Genomic DNA, 19,028 nt, shown 5'->3' with positions numbered 1-19,028 from the left:
GTAAAGGTAGACTTGATAAATGTGGATATGGAGACAGGACAACATGAGCATTGCTCAATTCCTGTATACTACAAATAGGTAAATACAAATAGGTAAATACACACACACACACACTACATACATCTTCAAACCCCTCAAGGTCCTGCCAGCAGTTCAACATCTCTGGAGGAAGTGAGTTATCCATATTTTGTTGATTTGTAATATGACTTATTTCTATATTTTACACAAATAAGTATTGGTTTTTACATATACGTATATGAGATGGAAATAAGTACAGCTTCAGTATCAGTAGCTAACAAAAAAACTAATGGTCATGTCGAGTTTCTGAGAGAACTATAAAAAAGCTTATGATATTTTACATGTATACTTTGAATAAAACAAAATAAACCTAGCGAGTGAAATATGTTGGTGTGGGTGAGGCAGGAAAAATTGACAGCACACTAGGAGTTATATTGTTCTTTATCGTCCATTTACTTGAAGAGTATTGGATGTATTGATTTCCTGAAAGAACCATGATAAAGCACATAAAATTCTACATATGTACATGAAATAACAATGTAACATCTTTGATCAAAATTCGTTGTTACATAGGTGAAAATGTAAAAGTTACTGTGCACCCATGGCGAAAGTGCAGCACGTGCATAGGTACTCAGTACAGTAGTTTTATGCGATTTACTCGGAAACTATAAGGCGCATGAAAAATCTGTGGATACCTTGAGAAAGCCCATGAAATTCTACACCAGATGATGAAATAAAAACAACCTTTGCAAGAAAACTTTTTTGCTAGAGCGCCCTGAAAAAAAAAATCAGTTACCTGTAGGAAATTACATTTAGTTTTTAGCTGTTTTCTCCAAAACTAAAAATCTTATAAAAAAGCCGCAAACTTTATTAGAAAGCTGATGAAATTCTCTTTCTAAACATCTAATAACAATTTTTTGGATGATGGAAAATATTCAAGCTGTGATGTTGGGAAGTGAGATTGACGTTCCGAAATGTTTATTCACACCGGCCTAATGTACTTCTGTTCGTACTTATTTATAGGTTTGGCTGGTGAAAATAAGGGGAGAATACATGTTTTCATAGGCGCACAGGGGGGCTGGTGGAGAGGCGGGTGGAATAAAATCATGTGCCAGAAAACTTACCGAAACTTATTGTGTGCGGGAGGGTTAATTCGGTCAGTTTCGAACACCCGTTAGTGTAGCATCAGAGGCTACCATTGGGGATGCTGTGGACCACACCAAACAGCTCATCCCCTGGATGTAAAGACTAGGACACTGCCAGCTAACCAACAACATCATTGCCCTTCAAGCCTTACCTCACATCCCACACTGCTGCCAACCCATGTAATAACCAAACTGATACTTAACAAATTAATCACACTGCCCTGGCTGAGATTCGATCTCATGTCTTTGTGCTTGATCCATGCACACGTTAGCACTGAGTCAAAGAGAAGATCCCCGCTTTGCCTCTAAGCAACGTGGGCTTTTATAGACGCCATTATAGTAAGGTACAAAAAATTGCTCATTTCATGTGTGCGGTGTGTCTGGGAGAGCATGTAGAGATTGTCAGGTGTGAACAAGACCGGGGTGAGGACACAGGTGACACTTTACTCTGAATCCAAAGAAGTCAAGAAAGTGGGAGCAGTTGCAGTCACTTCTGATGATAGGGTGAGGAAATACCTGGGGATGGATTGAATCCCAAGAAAAGTGAAGAATATTATTCCCACTGGGAAAAAGGACTGTAATCCTACTGGAAAGGAGAAATCAAATCCCACTGGGAACACTATAGAACCTGGAAAACAGTGCAGAAAAAAGTACCAGAAAAAAAAAAAAGAAGAAGAAGAAGGAGAAGTGACTTTCAAGAAGGGGAGAAGAATGAGAAAAAGAGAAGGGACCAACTCATGTGGATTATGTGGAGTCCTGGCATACTGTTTATAGAAAACAAAATTTGCCAAAAAGTAACCTGCCCTACTAAAAAAAGGCTGACCATGGGAAACTCTTAGCTAGCAGGCAGGTTGATCAACAAGAAAGACAAGGTGAATATAACAGAACAGTAGCATAGCCAGAATAAACAGGGAGAGTCCAAACAATGGCAGACAGTAGTAGCAAAAGTAAAAAGATAGGTTAGTGAACAAACAATGAGCAGTGCAGTTCATCAATAGCAAGAAACCCGCATACACCATCCCATGGTAGTTTCATGCTGTTATGGTACCTCTCCTAAGTTCACCAAAGTTTTACTCAAAGAAAAGTTTTCTCAGCTGAGCAAGTAGAAATACAGTACTGGAAGCCTGTCCTTGGCCTACTGTGGAATATACAAATTTCAGGCATTACACCTGAAAATACTTATATTTTATTAGTTTACTGGGTCTATAAAAAACTCTCTCTCTCTCTCTCTCTCTCTGTAATGACTAATAATTAGTGCAGTTATTTATTTATTTGTTTAATTATTAGCTGATGTTTTTTCTACCTATTGCCATACGCCTTAATCTCATACGGGGTGGCCACAAACAAATCACCTCCACGTCACCCTGTCCCCCTCCATTTCACTGCCCTGCTCCCAGCTCACACCCCCGTCTCTCATATACCTCTCCACTCCATCCCTCCATCTCATCCTTGGCCTCCCCCTCCCTCTCTCCCTACCCTCTACCTCACTCACATACACTTTCCTTGTCAGTCTCTCACTCTCCATCCTCTCCACATGGCCAAACCACCTCAATGTGTTTCTCCTAACACATCCTATCACATCCACATCCACACCACAATGCTCCTTCACATCCTCATATGTCAATCTATCTCTCCATGTGACTCCACATGCTCCTTTCAAATACAGTAACTCATTTCCACTGCTCTCACTCTTGACATGTGTCCCTCCAACAAGGTCCAAGCTTCAGTTCCATATGTTAGAGATGGCATCAGAATACTGTCATGTAGTAACTTTTTCACTTCCATGCTCACTTCCCTGTTTCTTATCACTGCATTCAAGGAACCAGCAGTCAGAATACTGTCATGTAGTAACTTTTTCACTTCCATGCTCACTTCCCTGTTTCTTATCACTGCAATCAAGGAACCAGCAACCTTTCATCCTTGTTGTACACTTTCAAGCACTTCACCCTCCAAACTTCCATCCGTACTCATCACACTACCCAAGTACTTAAACGTACTCACATTTTCCATTTCCTTCTCATCCAGCCTCACTGTACATTCACTGACTTCTCTCGAACACCATAAGTTTACTCTTCCCTTCATTCACCTTTAGATTCTGTTTCTTACACACTCTCCCAAACTCATTTACCAAGCCATGCAGCTCCCCTTCATCTTCACTTAACAACACAGTATCATCTGCAAACAACAGTACAGGGAGTTTCCAAACACTGCCCTCTCTCATTTGGGCCACTGCAATATCCACTGGTGATGTTAAAGTGATATATCTCTTTTCTTTCTCTCAGCAGCATTTATTCATTGGAATCTGGTGGCAAAGTCAGGCACAGTGCAGTGTATTGTAATTAGCATTATGATTTCATCATCCATAGTACTGTACAGTAATGCCTATTCCATATCACAATATATTCCCTCCAGCTGATGGAATGATGTCTCTGTTTGATTTTGACTTTGAGGAAAATAGTCCTGTTACACAACTGGAACAAAGCCCTCAGTGAGTCAGAATAAAATTGGATGATATCCTGATATCATGCAAGAAGGCTAAATATTTTTACCATGATATATAATTTAAATTACAACAGTAAATTTAACCTTTTTTACTGTTATGTTCATTGCATTTTCAGCTGAGTGCCAACAAAGAATTGAGCAGCTTGACCACCAATGCTAAAAATGTGGTGCAAGCAGTAGCTTCTGATATGAAGAAGACAAAAATTTTATCATCAGTTTCTCCCTCCACTCCGGCCACGATGGTGGCCAGGTATCTGCGTCGCCATACCCGCAGGCTGCTACAAGAGGCCAGACGAGATGAGTTGGTTCTTGACATTGTCCACAGTGCTAAGGCCTGTGTTTACATCACTAGGTAGGTTGCCAAGGAAAGGAAGCAATAATAACAGTTACTCTTATTCATACTATTTGAGAATTGAATACTAGCTTGTGGAATGACAGGCAGGAAAGTTACCATAGTTCTCAAGTGGTGCAAATAGTTTTCATTCATACAACTTTGTATTATCTGACTATATTATCAGTAGTTAGTGGTTAATATGTCAAAAGATCCGGTTTTTAAATGGAGCTGTTACCTGTAGTCAAATACATAATCTCATTGTTAATATTGTATTAGTATTCCTGTAGTATTTTGTGTTATCCTTCAGTGTGATACTGGAAGCTGGAGCAGCATACATAACTCACAATTATGGACCAACATTGAGAAGGCTGCAGGAGGGAGTGAGGGTGTGGTCTGAGGCCATTATCACAAACACTTGGGCTGCCATAGTTGACCTCAGCTCTCGTGTCCATCACTTTGCTACAGCCACATGGACCGCCATTGCCAGCTTTCCTAGCACCGTGCTTAACTATGGTAAGAGTAGTTTTATGTGGGATGCAGGAAAAAAAATATTCTTTTTCATTCTGCTGTCCCTTCATGAAGGCACCATTAGGCAAGCCACGTACAACAACACCATGGTATTGTAAATGCTGACAGGGAATCATTCCAACTTGAGAGGGCTCAGGAGAAAGTGGATTGCATCTTGTCTCCAGTTATACTGTCTCATGAGGCATGAGGATCTTTAGGTTGCCATTGTCTTGCCTACTCCTTCAAATTAAAGCATTATATGACTTTTCTCCAACAGATTCCATGGTCAGGGTTGCCTGGAGTCTCTGAAGCATCACTCATTGTAATGGCAATGTACCATAGCCAGTAATTCATATATACCCAGTATTCTCGGCTGTTAGACTTTTTGTCTGTATGCCAATCATTTGTTTGGCTGTCCACTTCTTAGAGTAAATATTTGGAATCTTCATGACATTTGGCTAGTGTTTTTAGCTTTAGAGGCAGCTTTTGGACTGAGCTGTGTGGAGTCAGATGACCCATATATCTCATCTCAGATGTCTTAACCTTTGTGCATTTTATAACCACTCTGACAATCCACTCCTCATCACCCAGTTTGCTCATTGACCACTGTATCTCTTCTTTAGGTACCCTGCCAAAAGCTTTCTCCGGGCCAGCAAAAACAAATAGCAGCTGTTTTACCCAAGATCATTTCTTGACACTGCCTAACAGTTAATGTCCTCTGATAGGCATGAAGCCAAATTTATTTTCATTAATATTCACCCTCTCCTAAGTTGTAGATTCCCATTAGCTCCAGAACTTCAGTGACTTCATTATTTGATATATCAGTTTTAGGTTCCTATAGTTACTGTAGTCAAAAGCATCACCCATCTTATGATTGTTCACAATCACATTCCTCAGCCAGCCATTTAGTACTGGGTACTCACTTGTAATAGCATTTATCAATTCAGTTACTAATCTTACTTCTCCATTCCCAGACTCTTTCAACATTTTGGGTAGCACACCAGACAAACATGCAGTTGACTTGTGTTTTCATCTTACCATTTGCTTTAGCAACAGTGCAAGGTCAGTCAGTGGCTAGGAACCAACTAGGAACCTAACAGTGGTTCAGTTACCTCCAGATTATCCTCATTCCAGTCAAACTCAGCTTCCTCAGTCGGCTGTTATTCCCTTTCCATGCATCCGTGGTATCCTCATCATAGACCACCACCCAGCTCTACCTTCGCGTCTTGATTCTTTCTTCCTTCATCTGGGTGGCTGCTCATATTTTAAGTACTTCATTCTTCCCATGTACACCTCTCTACTAGCTCAACTTTTAGCTGCAAAATATCCTCCATATCCCCAACCCTTATCCATATCTTAAAGTGTGTATAGGAAGCACATAATCAAATACTTTACCGGTGCGTAAGAATACTGAATCGGAGCGAGATTACTGAAACAGAGCGAGATTTCCGAACCGGAACTTGAAATTTCCGAATCGGAACTAGACTTTGAAACGGGTGGGGCTGTAACTACATGTATTTAGGTCCTATGTGTTTTTAACTTGTTTATGTGTGTACTTGTTTGTAGTGGGATTCATTTCCCATTATTTATTGTCTTGGAGCTGTAACAGGCTGACCAAATTTAGCCTTTTCATGCTAAATTTACCCATTTTTGGTTGATTTTCTTGGATTTAGCCTTAAATTTAGCCTCTTGGAAATTTTAGTCATGTTTTAGCCATATTCATATTCAGAGAATATGGGCATTTTCTAGACTTATTTTTAAAAATAATTATGCACATGACTGGCTCAGAAGGTGAAAAACACATGGTCAGAGTAAGGAAGTGATTTCACACTCAGGTGTGAAAATCCTGAGATTCCCCAGAGGGCTCAACCCTAATCCTTCATTGACCTCTAATCCCTAAATCACCTGCCATCTCCTGGGAGCATGATTAATGCTTCCAACCTGTCACAGAACTAGGGATAAAATGGAATACGGGGTCACGGTCACGGGTGACAGAATAATAATATTAATAATAATAATATAATAATAATATAAGCATGTGATGTGATGTGTGGGGTGAAGAGAAGACGGAGGGGGGTGCAAGGAACAGCGTGGTGGACTGAGAGGTGAGACAGGCTGTGGCACAAAAGAAGAAAGCATACAATGAATGGATGAGAAATAGGGACGTGGAAGAAGTTGAGAGGCAGAAGAGAGAGTTATATGTAGAAAAAAAAGAGAGAGGAGAAAAGATTAGTAAGAGAGAGTAAGAAGAGAGTGGATGAGGAATTTGAGTGTAAAGTGGAGGGACTGTAAGAAAATGTTCTGGAAAGAGGTGAAAAGAGTAAGACAGGGTGGAAGTGAGATTAGCAGGGGAGTGAAAGATAAAGATGGTAGATTACTAGTGGAGAAGGGAGAAAAAGTGAGCAAATGGAGAGAACACTTTAAGGAATTGTTGAACATAGAGTATGGAAGTAATGTGAGTATAAGTGGCTGGGGAATGGCTGGGAGAGGAGGGAGGTGAGAAGACAGGAAGAAATCAGTAGGATAGAAGTTATGGAAGCAATGAAGAAAGTTAAATTGGGCAAAGCCTCAGGAATTGATGGAGTGTGTGGTGAAATGCTGAAGCATGGGGGAGAGATAGTAGTAGAATGGATGTGGAAGATGTGCAGATTGGCCTGGGAGGAAGGTAGAGTCCCAGAGGATTGGAAGTCAGGTATGATTATTCCCTTGTACAAAGGAAAAGGGGAAAAAGAAGTGTGTGGTAATCATAGGGGCATTTGTCTTCTTAGTATAATAGGAAAAGTGTATGGTAGGATACTTATTGACAGAGTTAGAGAAAGAACAGAGGAATCAGTTGGAGAAGAACAGGGAGGCTTTATGAAGGGAAGAGGTTGTGTAGATCAGATATTCATTCTTAGATCTTTAGTGGAAAAGTTTCTAGAGAAGGGAAAGAAGTTGTATGCGGCTTTCATGGATTTGGAGGAAGCATATGACAGGGTGGATAGACAAGGATTGTGGAAAGTATTAAGAATATATGGAGTAGATGGGAAGTTGTTGAATGCTGTGAAGAGTATGTATGATGGTGCTAAGGCTGCAGTGCGTGTGGATGGTGAACTAAGTGAATTTTTCTCTTTGGAGGTTGGATTGAAACAGGGATGTGTCATGTCTCCATGGTTGTTCAATCTGTACATCTATCTATCTGTCTATTGCCAGATGCCTCAATCCCGTTTGGGGTGGCCACAAACAAATCGCCTCCAAGTCGCCCTGTCCCCCGCCATTTCACTGCCCTGCTCCCAACTTACACCCCCCTCTCTCATATACCTCTCCACCCCATCCCTCCATCTCATCCTTGGCCTCCCCCTCCCTCTTCCCCTCTCCACCTCACTCACATACACTCTCTTCGTCAGTCTTTCACCCTCCATCCTCTCCACATGGCCAAACCACCTCACTGTGTTCCTCATAATGCTTCCTATCACATCCACATCCACACCACAACGCTCCTTTATATCCTCATTCGTCAGCCTGTCTCTCCATGTGACTCCACAGGCTCCTCTTAAATAACTCATTTCCACTGCTCTCACTCTTGACTTGTGTCCTTCCAACAACGTCCAAGCTTCACTTCCGTACGTTAGAGTTGGTATCACAATACTGTCATGTAGTAACTTTTTCACTTCCATGCTCACTTCCCTGTTTCTTATCACTGCTTTCAAAGAACCAGCAACCTTTCTTCCCTGCTGTACCCTTTCAAGCACTTCACCCTCCAAACCTCCATCCTTACTCATCACACTACCCAAGTACTTAACCGTACTCACATTTTCTGTATATGGATGGGGTAATTAAAGAGGTACAAGGTAGGGTAGTGGATGTTGGAGTGGCCCTGGTGAGAGAGGATAGTGTTTGGAAACTCCCTGTACTGTTGTTTGCAGATGATACTGTGTTGTTGAGTGAAGACGAAGGGGAGCTGCAAGGCTTGGTGGATGAGTTTGGGAGAGTGTGTAAAAAATGGAATCTAAAGGTGAATGTAGGGAAAAGTAAAGTGATGGTCTTTGAGAGAGGTGAAGTCAGTGAATGTACAGCGAGATTGGATGGTGAGGAATTGGAAAATGTGAGTACGTTTAAGTACTTGGGTAGTGTGATGAGTAAGGATGGAGGATTGGAGAGTGAAGTGCTTGAAAGGGTACAGCAGGGAGGAAAGGTTGCTGGTTCTTTGAAAGCAGTGATAAGAAACAAGGAAGTGAGCATGGAAGTGAAAAAGTTACTACATGACAGTATTGTGATACCAACTGTAACGTATGGAAGTAAAGCTTGGACGTTGTTGGAAGGACGCAGGTCAAGAGTGAGAGCAGTGGAAATGAGTTATTTAAGAGGAGCCTGTGGAGTCACATGGAGAGACAGGCTGACGAATGAGGATATAAAGGAATGTTGTGGTGTGGATGTGGATGTGATAGGAAACATTATGAGGAACACACTGAGGTGGTTTGGCCACGTGGAGAGGATGGAGGGTGAAAGACTGACGAAGAGAGTGTATGTGAGTGAGGTGGAGGAGGGAAGAGGAAGGGGGAGGCCGAGGATGAGATGGAGGGATGGGGTGGAGAGGTATATGAGACAGGGGGGTGTGAGTTGGGATCAGGGCAGTGAAATGGCGGGGGACAGGGCGACTTGGAGGCGATTTGTTTGTGGCCACCCCAAACGGGATTGAGGCGTCTGGCAATAGATAGATAGATAGATAAGAACTGACAGTTGTTTATATAATGAAACCGAGTAGGCTAAAAGGTGTGAGAAATCACCGAATAAGCAACTGCAGTGCTGAAATGTTGCCAGATATGATTGCAAGGAAGAGAAGAAATAAGAAAAATGACTGAAATTAAGATTTATTACAATTTAATGTACATTATTGGGTGCAGTTGAAATGCGTGTTGTATATATATCTATAAATCTCATTGATCATTGCTCACTGATGAAAAACTCCAAATTTCAAACTTATCTATATCCCAGACTCCGTGATTGAAAATAAAAGACCAAACATGCGATGAAATGACTAAAATCCGACCAGTTAAAGTCATTACGTGATAAGAAAGATATCTGATAGATATTTCATAATTAAAAATTAACAACAAATGGCACTAGTAGCTCCGATTTGGAAATCTCGCTCTGATTCGGAATTCTTGCGTACTCATACTTTATTCACTCAGAATGAGTAGGCAACTTATTGAAGGCCCTAACGAAAGTTTGCAATTATGAGGTATATTAACTGGACATGAGAAGCAGCATACCATCTTCTCATCTCCCTGAGTCCAGGATAGTTTCTCCAGTCATAATTTTAAATGACTAGGTGGTGTTGGGTGGCTGAGAGCTTCTTCTGCATGGTGGCTCCAAAGAGAGAATGCACAGGGAGAAATATAATATTGATTTTGCCTAGTAAAGAAACAGCATGGTGGAATGAAGAGGTGAAACAGGCTGTGGCATGAGAGAAGGAAGCACATAGTGAAGAAAACATTCTGGAAAGAGGTAAAGAGAGTTTGACAGGGTGATAAAGAAGTTATTCGGGGATTGAAAGGCAAAAATGGTAGATTGCCAGTGGAGAAGAGAGAAGAAATGAGCAGATGGAGAGAACAAGGGATTGTTGAACTTAGAGAATGAAAGTGATGCAAGTGTAAGTGGGTGGGGGATGGCTAGGAGAAGGAGGGATATGAGAAGAGAGGAAGAAGTCTTTTGGATGGAAGTAGTGGAAGCAATGAAGATGGTCAAAATGGGGATAGTCCGAGGAATTGATGGATTATGTGGTGAAATGCTGAAGCATGGAGGAGAGATAGTAGTGAATGGATGTGGAAATTATGCAGATTGGCCTGGGGTAAAGTTCTGGAGGACTGGAAGTCAGGTATAATTATTCCCCAGTACAAAGGAGAAGGGGAGAAAGAAGTGTGTGGTAATCATTGGGGCATTTGTCTTCTTAGTATAATAGGAAAAGTATATGGTAGGATACTTATTGACAGAGTTAGGAGAAATAACAGAGGAATTAGTTGAAGAACAGCGAGGTTTTAGGAAGGTAAGAAGTTGTGTAGATCAGGTATTCATTCTTAGGTCTTTAGTGGAAGTTTCTAGAGAAGGGAAAGAAGTTGTATGCAGCCTTCATGGATTTGGAGAAAGCATATGACAGGGTGGATAGACAAAGAATGTGGAAAGTATTAAGTATATATGTAGTAAATGGGAAGTTAATGAATGCTGTGAAGAGTAAGTATGAGGATGCTAAGGCTGCAGTGCGTGTGGACTGAACTGAGTGAATTATTCTGTTTGAAAGTTGGATTGAAACAGGGATGTGTCATGTCTCCATGGTTGTTCAATCTGTGTATGGATGTTAAAAAAGAAATACAAATTAGAGCAGTGGCTGTTGGAGCAGCCCTAATAAGAAAGGGCAGTGTTTGGAAACTCCCTGTACAGTACTCTTGTTTGCAGATGATACTGTGTTTTCAAGTGAAGACGAAGGGGAAGTGCAAGGCTTGGTGAATGAGTTTGGGAGAGTGTGTAAGAAACAGAATCTAAAGGTGAATGGAGGGAAGAATAAAGTTATTGTCTTTGAGAGAAATGAAGTCGCTGAATGTACAGTGAGGTTGGATGTTAAGGAAATGGAAAATGTGGGTGCATTTAAGTACTTCGATAGTGTGATGAGTAAGAATGGAAATATAGAGGGTGAAGTGCTTGAAAAGGTACAACAAGGGAGGAAGGTTGCTGGTTCCTTGAAAGCAGTGATAAGAAACAGAAATGTTAACATGGAATTTAAAATGTCGATGCATGACAGTACTGTGATGCCAGTTCAAACATATGGAAGTGAAGCTTGGACCTTGCTGGAGGGACACAAGTGTAGTGAGAGTAGTGCAAATGAGTTATTTGAGAGGAGCATGTGAAGTCACATGAAGAGACAGACAGACAAATGAGGAAGTGAAGGAGCATTGTGGTTTGGATGTGGATGTGATAGCATTAGGAAAAATACACTGAGGTGGTTTGGCCATATGGAGAGGATGGAGAGCAAGAGACTGGCGAGTAGAGTGTATGTGAGTGAGGTGGAGGGGCGGAGAGGGAGGGGGAGGCCAAGGATGAGATGGAGGGATGGAGTGGAAAGGTATATGAGAAATGGGTGTGTGAGCTGGGAGCAGGGCAGTGAAATGGCGGAGGACGGCGACGTGGTGACGATTTGTTTGTGGCCACCCCATACGGGATATAGGCGTCTAGTAATAGATATCTAGAAGATTACAGCCAAGGAATATGGAAAGATCACAGTGCAGGGGTGCAAATGATGTTGGTTTTGGCTCATATTACCACAACAGGACCAGGTGAATTTTTCACTACCAGATCCCATATCTGTTTGACAGCTTCATCGCATCTGTATATTGTTACCAGTAAAGTGATTTTCAAGCAGTGCATTCTTCCCTTTACCCCACCCCTTTTCCATAGCTGCCCTTACAACATGCAGGGAATATTCTGTTCTTAAGTAGGAAAAAAGAAGTCAAGATGATGTTCATGACTGATGATGATAATGATGATAATGACACAACATATGATCATCAGTTTATGTCAAATTCTTTGTTGCTTTCTTTTTGTAGGAAATTTGCTAGAATTTAAACAAGAAAATTACTTTCAGTTTCACTGCTACTTTTATCATATTTCATGTAATTTGGACTAGTCATGATCACAAGATTAAGCCTTCTTATAATGCTGGAATGTTATATCCTCACAGCCCTGAGTGTGCCCTTTGTGAATGAGGCAGTGAAATGGTTAGCAGGACAGCTGGGGCTTCTACAGGAGTCTTCGGCATTTACATTATTAAAAACTGCTACTCTGAAAACTATTGAGTTCATACAGTTGGTAAGTGTGTATGTTTTGTTTTAGAATTTCTATAGAGTAGCTGTAACTGTTACAGATATATCGATGTGTGACTGAAACCCCAAATTGGGTGCAGTTTACTCTGTGACCAGCCATAAATTTTGACTCTCTGAGAAGTTAAAAATCCAAGGCTGTAGGAAGTACTGTATTGCATAAAGGTAGTTGCAGGAGCCATAGTAGTCATAAATGAATGTTGGGTATGTACTGTATGAATAAGAAATAGTCTCAGTCAGTCCTTCTGTCTTGTTCTCTATCTGTTGGTCCTTGGCCCTGTCCAGTCATTGTTTGCCATCTGTTTGCATTTGGAGGTGGTGTAGTTATGATGATAGTAGCAGTGACGGTGGTAGTGGTGATGGAGATCACAGTATGATGGTTCTTCTGCTTGTTTGTGACCAGAACAAAGGGAGAAAGGACCAACCATTTGCATTCGGAATTAATGATGACGGTGACAGTGGAGGTAGTTGCTATGATGAGTGGAGTAGTAATGGTAATGGAGGTAGTGGTGATGGGCAGAGTAGTGGAAAGGAGGTAACAGTGATTGTATTTGTTTTGTGGTAGTTACTGGAAATGAGGCAGGTAATGGTAGCAGTGATTATCTGTTTAGCTGTGATAGGTTGGGTAGTGGATGGTTTGTGGGTGGCTAGTGGTTATGAAGTTACTAGTGGTAGTAGCAGTAGTAGTAGTAGTAGTAGTAGTATGGTAGAGCAATTCTAGTCGGTCTAACAGCAGACCCATCAGCTGTCAGCAAACAATCACCCCAATAGGGTCATCCCATGTAGTTAACTGATATTCTCTTGTGATGGACAGCACCTCAACACTGCGAGGCGTGAGGAAGAGTGTGGGGGTTTGGTTCCTGAAGGGGTGCCACATTTGCATGTCTCTTCCCAGTTAACAGGGGCATCATAGTAGTCTCCACAACATCCTGTTATTTGGTTATATGGTTACCACCCAGTGTTGTAAATGGTTTCTTGGGTTGCAAGAAACCTATAGGCTTGTTACTCAGTGTAGAGCCACCTAAGGAAGAAGTCAGCAGTATATACTACATTGAGTGGATGATGGTCACCACCATCTATCACCAAATAACTAATGGTACTGGTGGGTTGAGTAATGGTTATGGTAGTACAAAGGGGGAGGGTAGTGATGATGATTTAAGGTGGGCAGTATTAATGCCAGTGGTAGAAGGGAAGGTGTTGATAGATAGGATGGGTTGTGTTGATGGTGTGGGTAATGGTTATTGTATCGGTGTTAAGGATGTACACCCACCGCACATTGACTTAGGACCTACACACACAGAATTGCTATGGGAGAGTTGTCTGTCATTGCTTTGTGTTTCCATTTCTACCAAGTGAATTTTTGGGGCAAGAAATAACTGGCAACTCATCTGGTGTTGGCAGGAGGTGGTGAAACACTCAGCACATCAGTGCTTGCCCAGAAGTGAGAGTGGGAGTATGTGTTCCCGTTGCTTCGAGCTTGCACCTCCCTCTTTTCGTATGCATTACTGTTTGCCCTGTTATTTTCCTGGAGTCGAGTTGTCATGCCTGGAAAGTGCTGCTTAAGGGATGAGAGGGTCCGTATCATTGCATGGAGGCAGGATAATGTCCCTATCAACGCGATTTGTGAATGTACTGGACGCGCAAAGTCGACCGTCATGAAGATTCTTGCTTCTGCACACAGCCTGCCACTTGATGTCGTATCAGAGCACAAGCATGGCGGTAGAAAGAAGAGGATGACTTCCAAAGGTACAGATACGCTTCTGAAGAGGGAAGTAATCAAGAATCCTCGCCTGACAGCAGCAGAATTGAAGAGAATGCATCCCCAGCTGTTACAAGATGTCTCAGTTCGAACTATCCAACACTGCTTCCAGAAAGGGCTGGGTTTGCCAAGCTGCACCGAAGCCAAGAAACCACTTCTCTCTGACTGCATGAAGATGCAGCACATTCAGTTTGCCAAGAAGTATGCACGCTGGACATCGGATGAGTGGAAAAAAGTTATGTTTTCCGATGAAAGCACATTTCAAGTGTTCCAGGTGCGTTCTGCCAAGGTTCGTCGCCCTGCCTCCCGTAGTCGATATGACCCAGCTTACACAGTGCCAACTGTTAAGCACCCACAATCAGTAATGGTATGGGAGCATTTCTCAGGTGAAATGGGAAGGGGAGGCTTCTACTTTCTTCCTAAGAACTTGATGACGAATGGTGGCCGGTACATTCTGAAAGATCATTTGTTAAACTTTTTTGCTATTCGTGGGTGTGACTTTTTCTTGCATGATTCAGCTCCATGTCACAAGTCAAGAAAGGTGACAAATTGGCTTCAGGATAATCGGATTGAGGTCCTTGACTGGCCTGGTAACAGTCCAGATCTAAATCCGATAGAAAACTGCTGGACAAACATGAAGAAAATCATGGCTGAGAAGAAGACACCCAATCTGGACAATCTCAAGTCTGAACTGACAGATGTTTGGTGCAAAGAAATGTCTTTAGATTACTTTAAAGATCTAAGTGATTCCATGCCAAAATGCATCCAATTGGTCCTGAAAAACAAGGGAAACATGATTTCATATTATTGAATTGTATTTCTTGAGCAAACATTGTGATATACTATGATTTCTTTGTTTTTTAATACCTTGTGGGGGGAGGTCCTAAGTCAGTTTGCAGTAGCTGTAGTTATAGTAATGATATATGAGAGGTAGTGATTATTAGCTGTGTCTGAGCAATGGCTGCTACTGCCACTAGTAGATCATGTTTTAAAAACTCTTACCCAGATATACTTTTTCATATTGTGAGAGTTGAGTAATTTATAATGAGCTTAGTAATCCAGATTACAAAAGGTGAGGTGAGGCAAGGTGAAGCGAGTGAAGTCGGCTCACCTGTAATGCGCTCTTCCATAATGATACTGTAATCACCTATAATGAAGGAGGTACTTTGTTAGGTTGTCTGATTTACCAAAATATAGTTATATCCACCCATAACATGGGATGCAGGCACTACAGTGTCTTTCTTTGCACAGCTATATCTGTCACAGCATGGGCGTTGCAACTGCCCAGAGACTCACTTATGTGGGGTGATGGTGTGGTGTAGGTGCTGGTGTAGAGTTATAGTCTAGGTAATGGTGTGGGATGGTGTTCTAGGTGATGGTATGGAACAGTGGTCTAGATGATGATGTGGTCTGAGTGATAAAGTTGGATGAAGATATGGATGATGGTGTGATCTGGATGTTGATGTGGGGTGAATGTGTAATTGATGGTGTAGGCTGAAGGTGTGGGATGATGTTATGGGCTGATGGTGTGGTCTAGGTGATGGTGTAGTCTACCTTCACATCTCAAGTTAGTTGCAGTACAGTGTATTTTTTTAATTGTGTTTAATAGTGGAGGTGGAGGCTCTCATCATCCACTCAATGCAGTGCTGCTCTTGGGTGTCAGCCCTTTCGTCTCCTTCATCTTTCTTTCCTTCCATCCTCTTCTGTCTTTCTTTCCTTCAGTCTTTCCTCATCCTTCTCCCTACAGGTGACTTTACACTCCTTCTTCTGTCTTTCTTTCCTTCATTCTTTCCTCTTCCTTCTGCCTATGGGTGACTCTACACTGAATGACAAGCCAAATGGTTTCCTGTACACCAGGAAACCATATACAGTACTACACTGGGTGGTAACTATATAACCAAATTTTGGCACCAGTTGGATTGACCCGGTGAAGGTTTATATCCAAGGGGTGGTTGGGGTTTATTGCTCATGTAATGTCACTCAGGGATGAGTGAGGCAGGTCACTCTCATCTTAAATGTCAAGACCAATTGCCTAGCCCCAGGCTCCTACGCTTCTTATGGGGCAACGTAGGATTGGATGATGGATGGATGGATGTTTATTAGTGGTACATGGAAGACCAGTTTGATGTGATCAGGGTAGGATTGGGGGGGGGGGGACATTAAGGGTGGATGGAGAGGTTGTTGACCAGAAGCCATTTTTGCCATAGGCCTGTACAACAAGGAAGAAAGGTTGCAGGTTCCCTGAAAGCAGTGATAAGAAACAGGGAAATGAGAACGGAAGTGAAAAAGCTCCTTCATGACAGTATTGTGTTACCAACTCTAATGTATGGTAGTGAAGCTTGGATCATGTTGGAGGGACAGAAGTAAAGTGTGAGAGCAGTGGAAATGAGTTATTGGAGAGGAGCATGTGGAGTCACATGGAGAGACAGGCTGACAAATGAGGAAGTGAAGGAACATTGTGGTGTGGATGTGGATGTGATAGGAAGCATTTGGAGAAACACATTGAGGTGGGTTGGCCATATGGAGAGGATGGAGAGTGAGAGACTGATGAGGAAAGTGTATGTGAGTGAGGTGGAGGGGGGGAGAGGGAGGAGCAGGCCACGGATGAGATGGAGGGATGGAGTGGAAGGGTATATGAGAGAGGGGGATGTGAGCTGTGAGCATGGCAATGAAGTGGTAGGGGACAGGGCGACATGGAGGCGAATTATTTGTGGTCACCCTTTATGAGATTAAGGCGTCTTGCAATAGGTAAACAGATAGACAGCTCTGTATCTTTCCTAATGCAGATTTCCATAATGCTGTTCTTAATATCAACATATTAGCTACATTATAGCCAAGCTGACTATATTGAAGGCCTTACAGTCCCAGTAGCCTCTGCAGTCATTTATATCTTTTTCACAGTTCACTTTGCATGATTTCATCTATAAGGACTCCAAGATAATGGCATGTATCAGCCTTGATCACCTAATGGTAGCTTTCCATGCTGCTTGATATCTTTCAGCCTCTCTATTCAATTTCTCATCCCTGAGGTCACAACCAGTGACCTCTTTCCAAGTCTTTTTTGGTCTATCTCTCACAGCTTTACCTTATACGTTCACATCTCTCACCCTGTGCACCCAGTCATCATCCTCCGTCCTTACCTCATGCCCAAGCCATCTCAACACTAATACAGTAGACCGTCACTTTAACAGACCTCAGTGACCAGATTTCAGATATAATGGATGCCACGAAGGCCACTGAGCTTCTGTCAGCTATAATGAACAATATTCGTTACATGGAGTCAGTGGGGCACAATACATGTGTTTCCTACCAATTTTACTCCAGCCTGGCATGAAATTGCTCTCTCCCCATTGTAATTACTGAGTTGTAATAACAGACAGTAGTAATACTGTACTAGTAATGAAGAATTGCTATGACAGGGCTGTGAAATAAGCTACAAAAGCGTGAAACTATGGTCCATGTTAGTGTAAAATGGTTATGGTTTACATTTTTATTGCTAGAATATGCTATTGTACTCACAGTGAGGATCTACTGTACATTCAAGTCTCATCTTTTCAATTTGTCATTCGCAGTCTTAACCCCCTCAGGCCTGTCATTCAAGGATGCTTTAAATATCCATTTAATAATTCTAATCTCTGTATGTGCGAGCCTACAAATATCTTCCTCCTTCACAGCCCATATCTCACTACCATATGGTCTTACACTTCTAACACATGACGCATACAAGGACACCTTAGCATGGATGTATTGCCCCTCCTTGTCAGTGTCAGGAGGGGCAATACTCCCTGAAATTCCTTCCAACCATTCTTACTCTTGCTACCAATCGATCTCCAGCCCCACCTCCAGCATATATCATGTCCCCTAAATAACAAAACTCCTCCAGGCGCTTAGCCCGCTTCTAATACCACCACATCTCGTATGCACCTATCTATCACAGACTATCTATCTGTCTATTGCCAGACACCATGATCCCGCAAAGGGTGGCCATTTGACACTGAGTTAGTTGTTTTACAGTAAAGGGCACCAACCCTCCACCAACCCACTTGTTGACACGTAGGGAGCATGTATGGTTTGGTTATATGGTTACCACCCACCGTAGTAAATGGTTTCTTGGCTTACAGGAAACCATTTGGCTTGTCACTCAATGTAAAGCCACCTGTAAAGGAAAGAAAAGGAATAAGAAGTGACAGGAAAGATAGGAGAAATAGGAAGAGAGGAAGGCAGGCACAGAAAAAGAATGATAAAAGCTAAGGAAGTAGGCAGCACTACATCAAGTGAGTGGATGATGGTCCCACCACCTACCACAACACTACACAAATACTGGATAGCAAGTATAATTTCCCATCTCTTATTTCACATTGAAAAATTCTGTATCAGAGTTCCTACTATCTAGTATGTATAAAGGGGATTATTTTACAGTTAATTAAACACACCTTTTGCCAGATGCTGTCCCTAGCATATAATGGAGATGGAAGTGTACATCATAGCAAGAGTATTGGAGAAATTTGGAGTTTATGGGTAAGTTCTTGGTCACTACTGGACTTTTAGTGATAAGTTGTTCATGGATTTCATTCATTCCAGTAATTTGTACCTTAGCTTCCTTTGATGAGACTGTCTGACAGTAGTATTTGGGGATGTAGGGCGTTATTTTTGTACATTATATAAATTTTAATGCCTTGAATTCAGGAATATTTTTTTTCTTTTGTTCATCCTAATATTTGGTGATTTGATGCAGTTTATTATGTGCCATAAGAGTGAGAGCAGTGGAAATGAGTTATTTAAGAGGAGCCTGTGGAGTCACGTGGAGAGACAGGCTGACAAATGAGGATATAAAGGAACGTTGTGGTGTGGATGTGGATGTGATAGGAAGCGTTATGAGGAATACACTGAGGTGGTTTGGCCATGTGGAGAGG

General features: G+C 41.9%; 1 protein-coding gene across 1 annotated transcript in view; it reads left to right on the top strand.

Moving 5' to 3' along the window:
• The window catches only part of LOC145393722 (uncharacterized), an 848,279-nt gene that overhangs the window by 644,586 nt on the left and 184,665 nt on the right, over positions 1-19,028 (top strand). The window contains exons 60-64 of the mRNA XM_080267765.1: positions 3,782-4,017; positions 4,307-4,512; positions 4,784-4,791; positions 5,481-5,568; positions 12,218-12,345. Coding sequence (XP_080123891.1) covers positions 3,782-4,017; positions 4,307-4,512; positions 4,784-4,791; positions 5,481-5,568; positions 12,218-12,345 — 666 coding nt within the window. The remainder of the gene's footprint in view (positions 1-3,781; positions 4,018-4,306; positions 4,513-4,783; positions 4,792-5,480; positions 5,569-12,217; positions 12,346-19,028) is intronic.

The sequence above is a fragment of the Coenobita brevimanus genome, chromosome 25 (genome assembly GCF_032717465.1).
Source record: "Coenobita brevimanus isolate Jiangsu-jjx chromosome 25, ASM3271746v2, whole genome shotgun sequence".
Lineage (NCBI taxonomy): Eukaryota > Metazoa > Arthropoda > Malacostraca > Decapoda > Coenobitidae > Coenobita > Coenobita brevimanus.
Note: the sequence above shows the minus strand (reverse complement) of the source record. Positions and strands in the feature narration are given on the sequence as shown.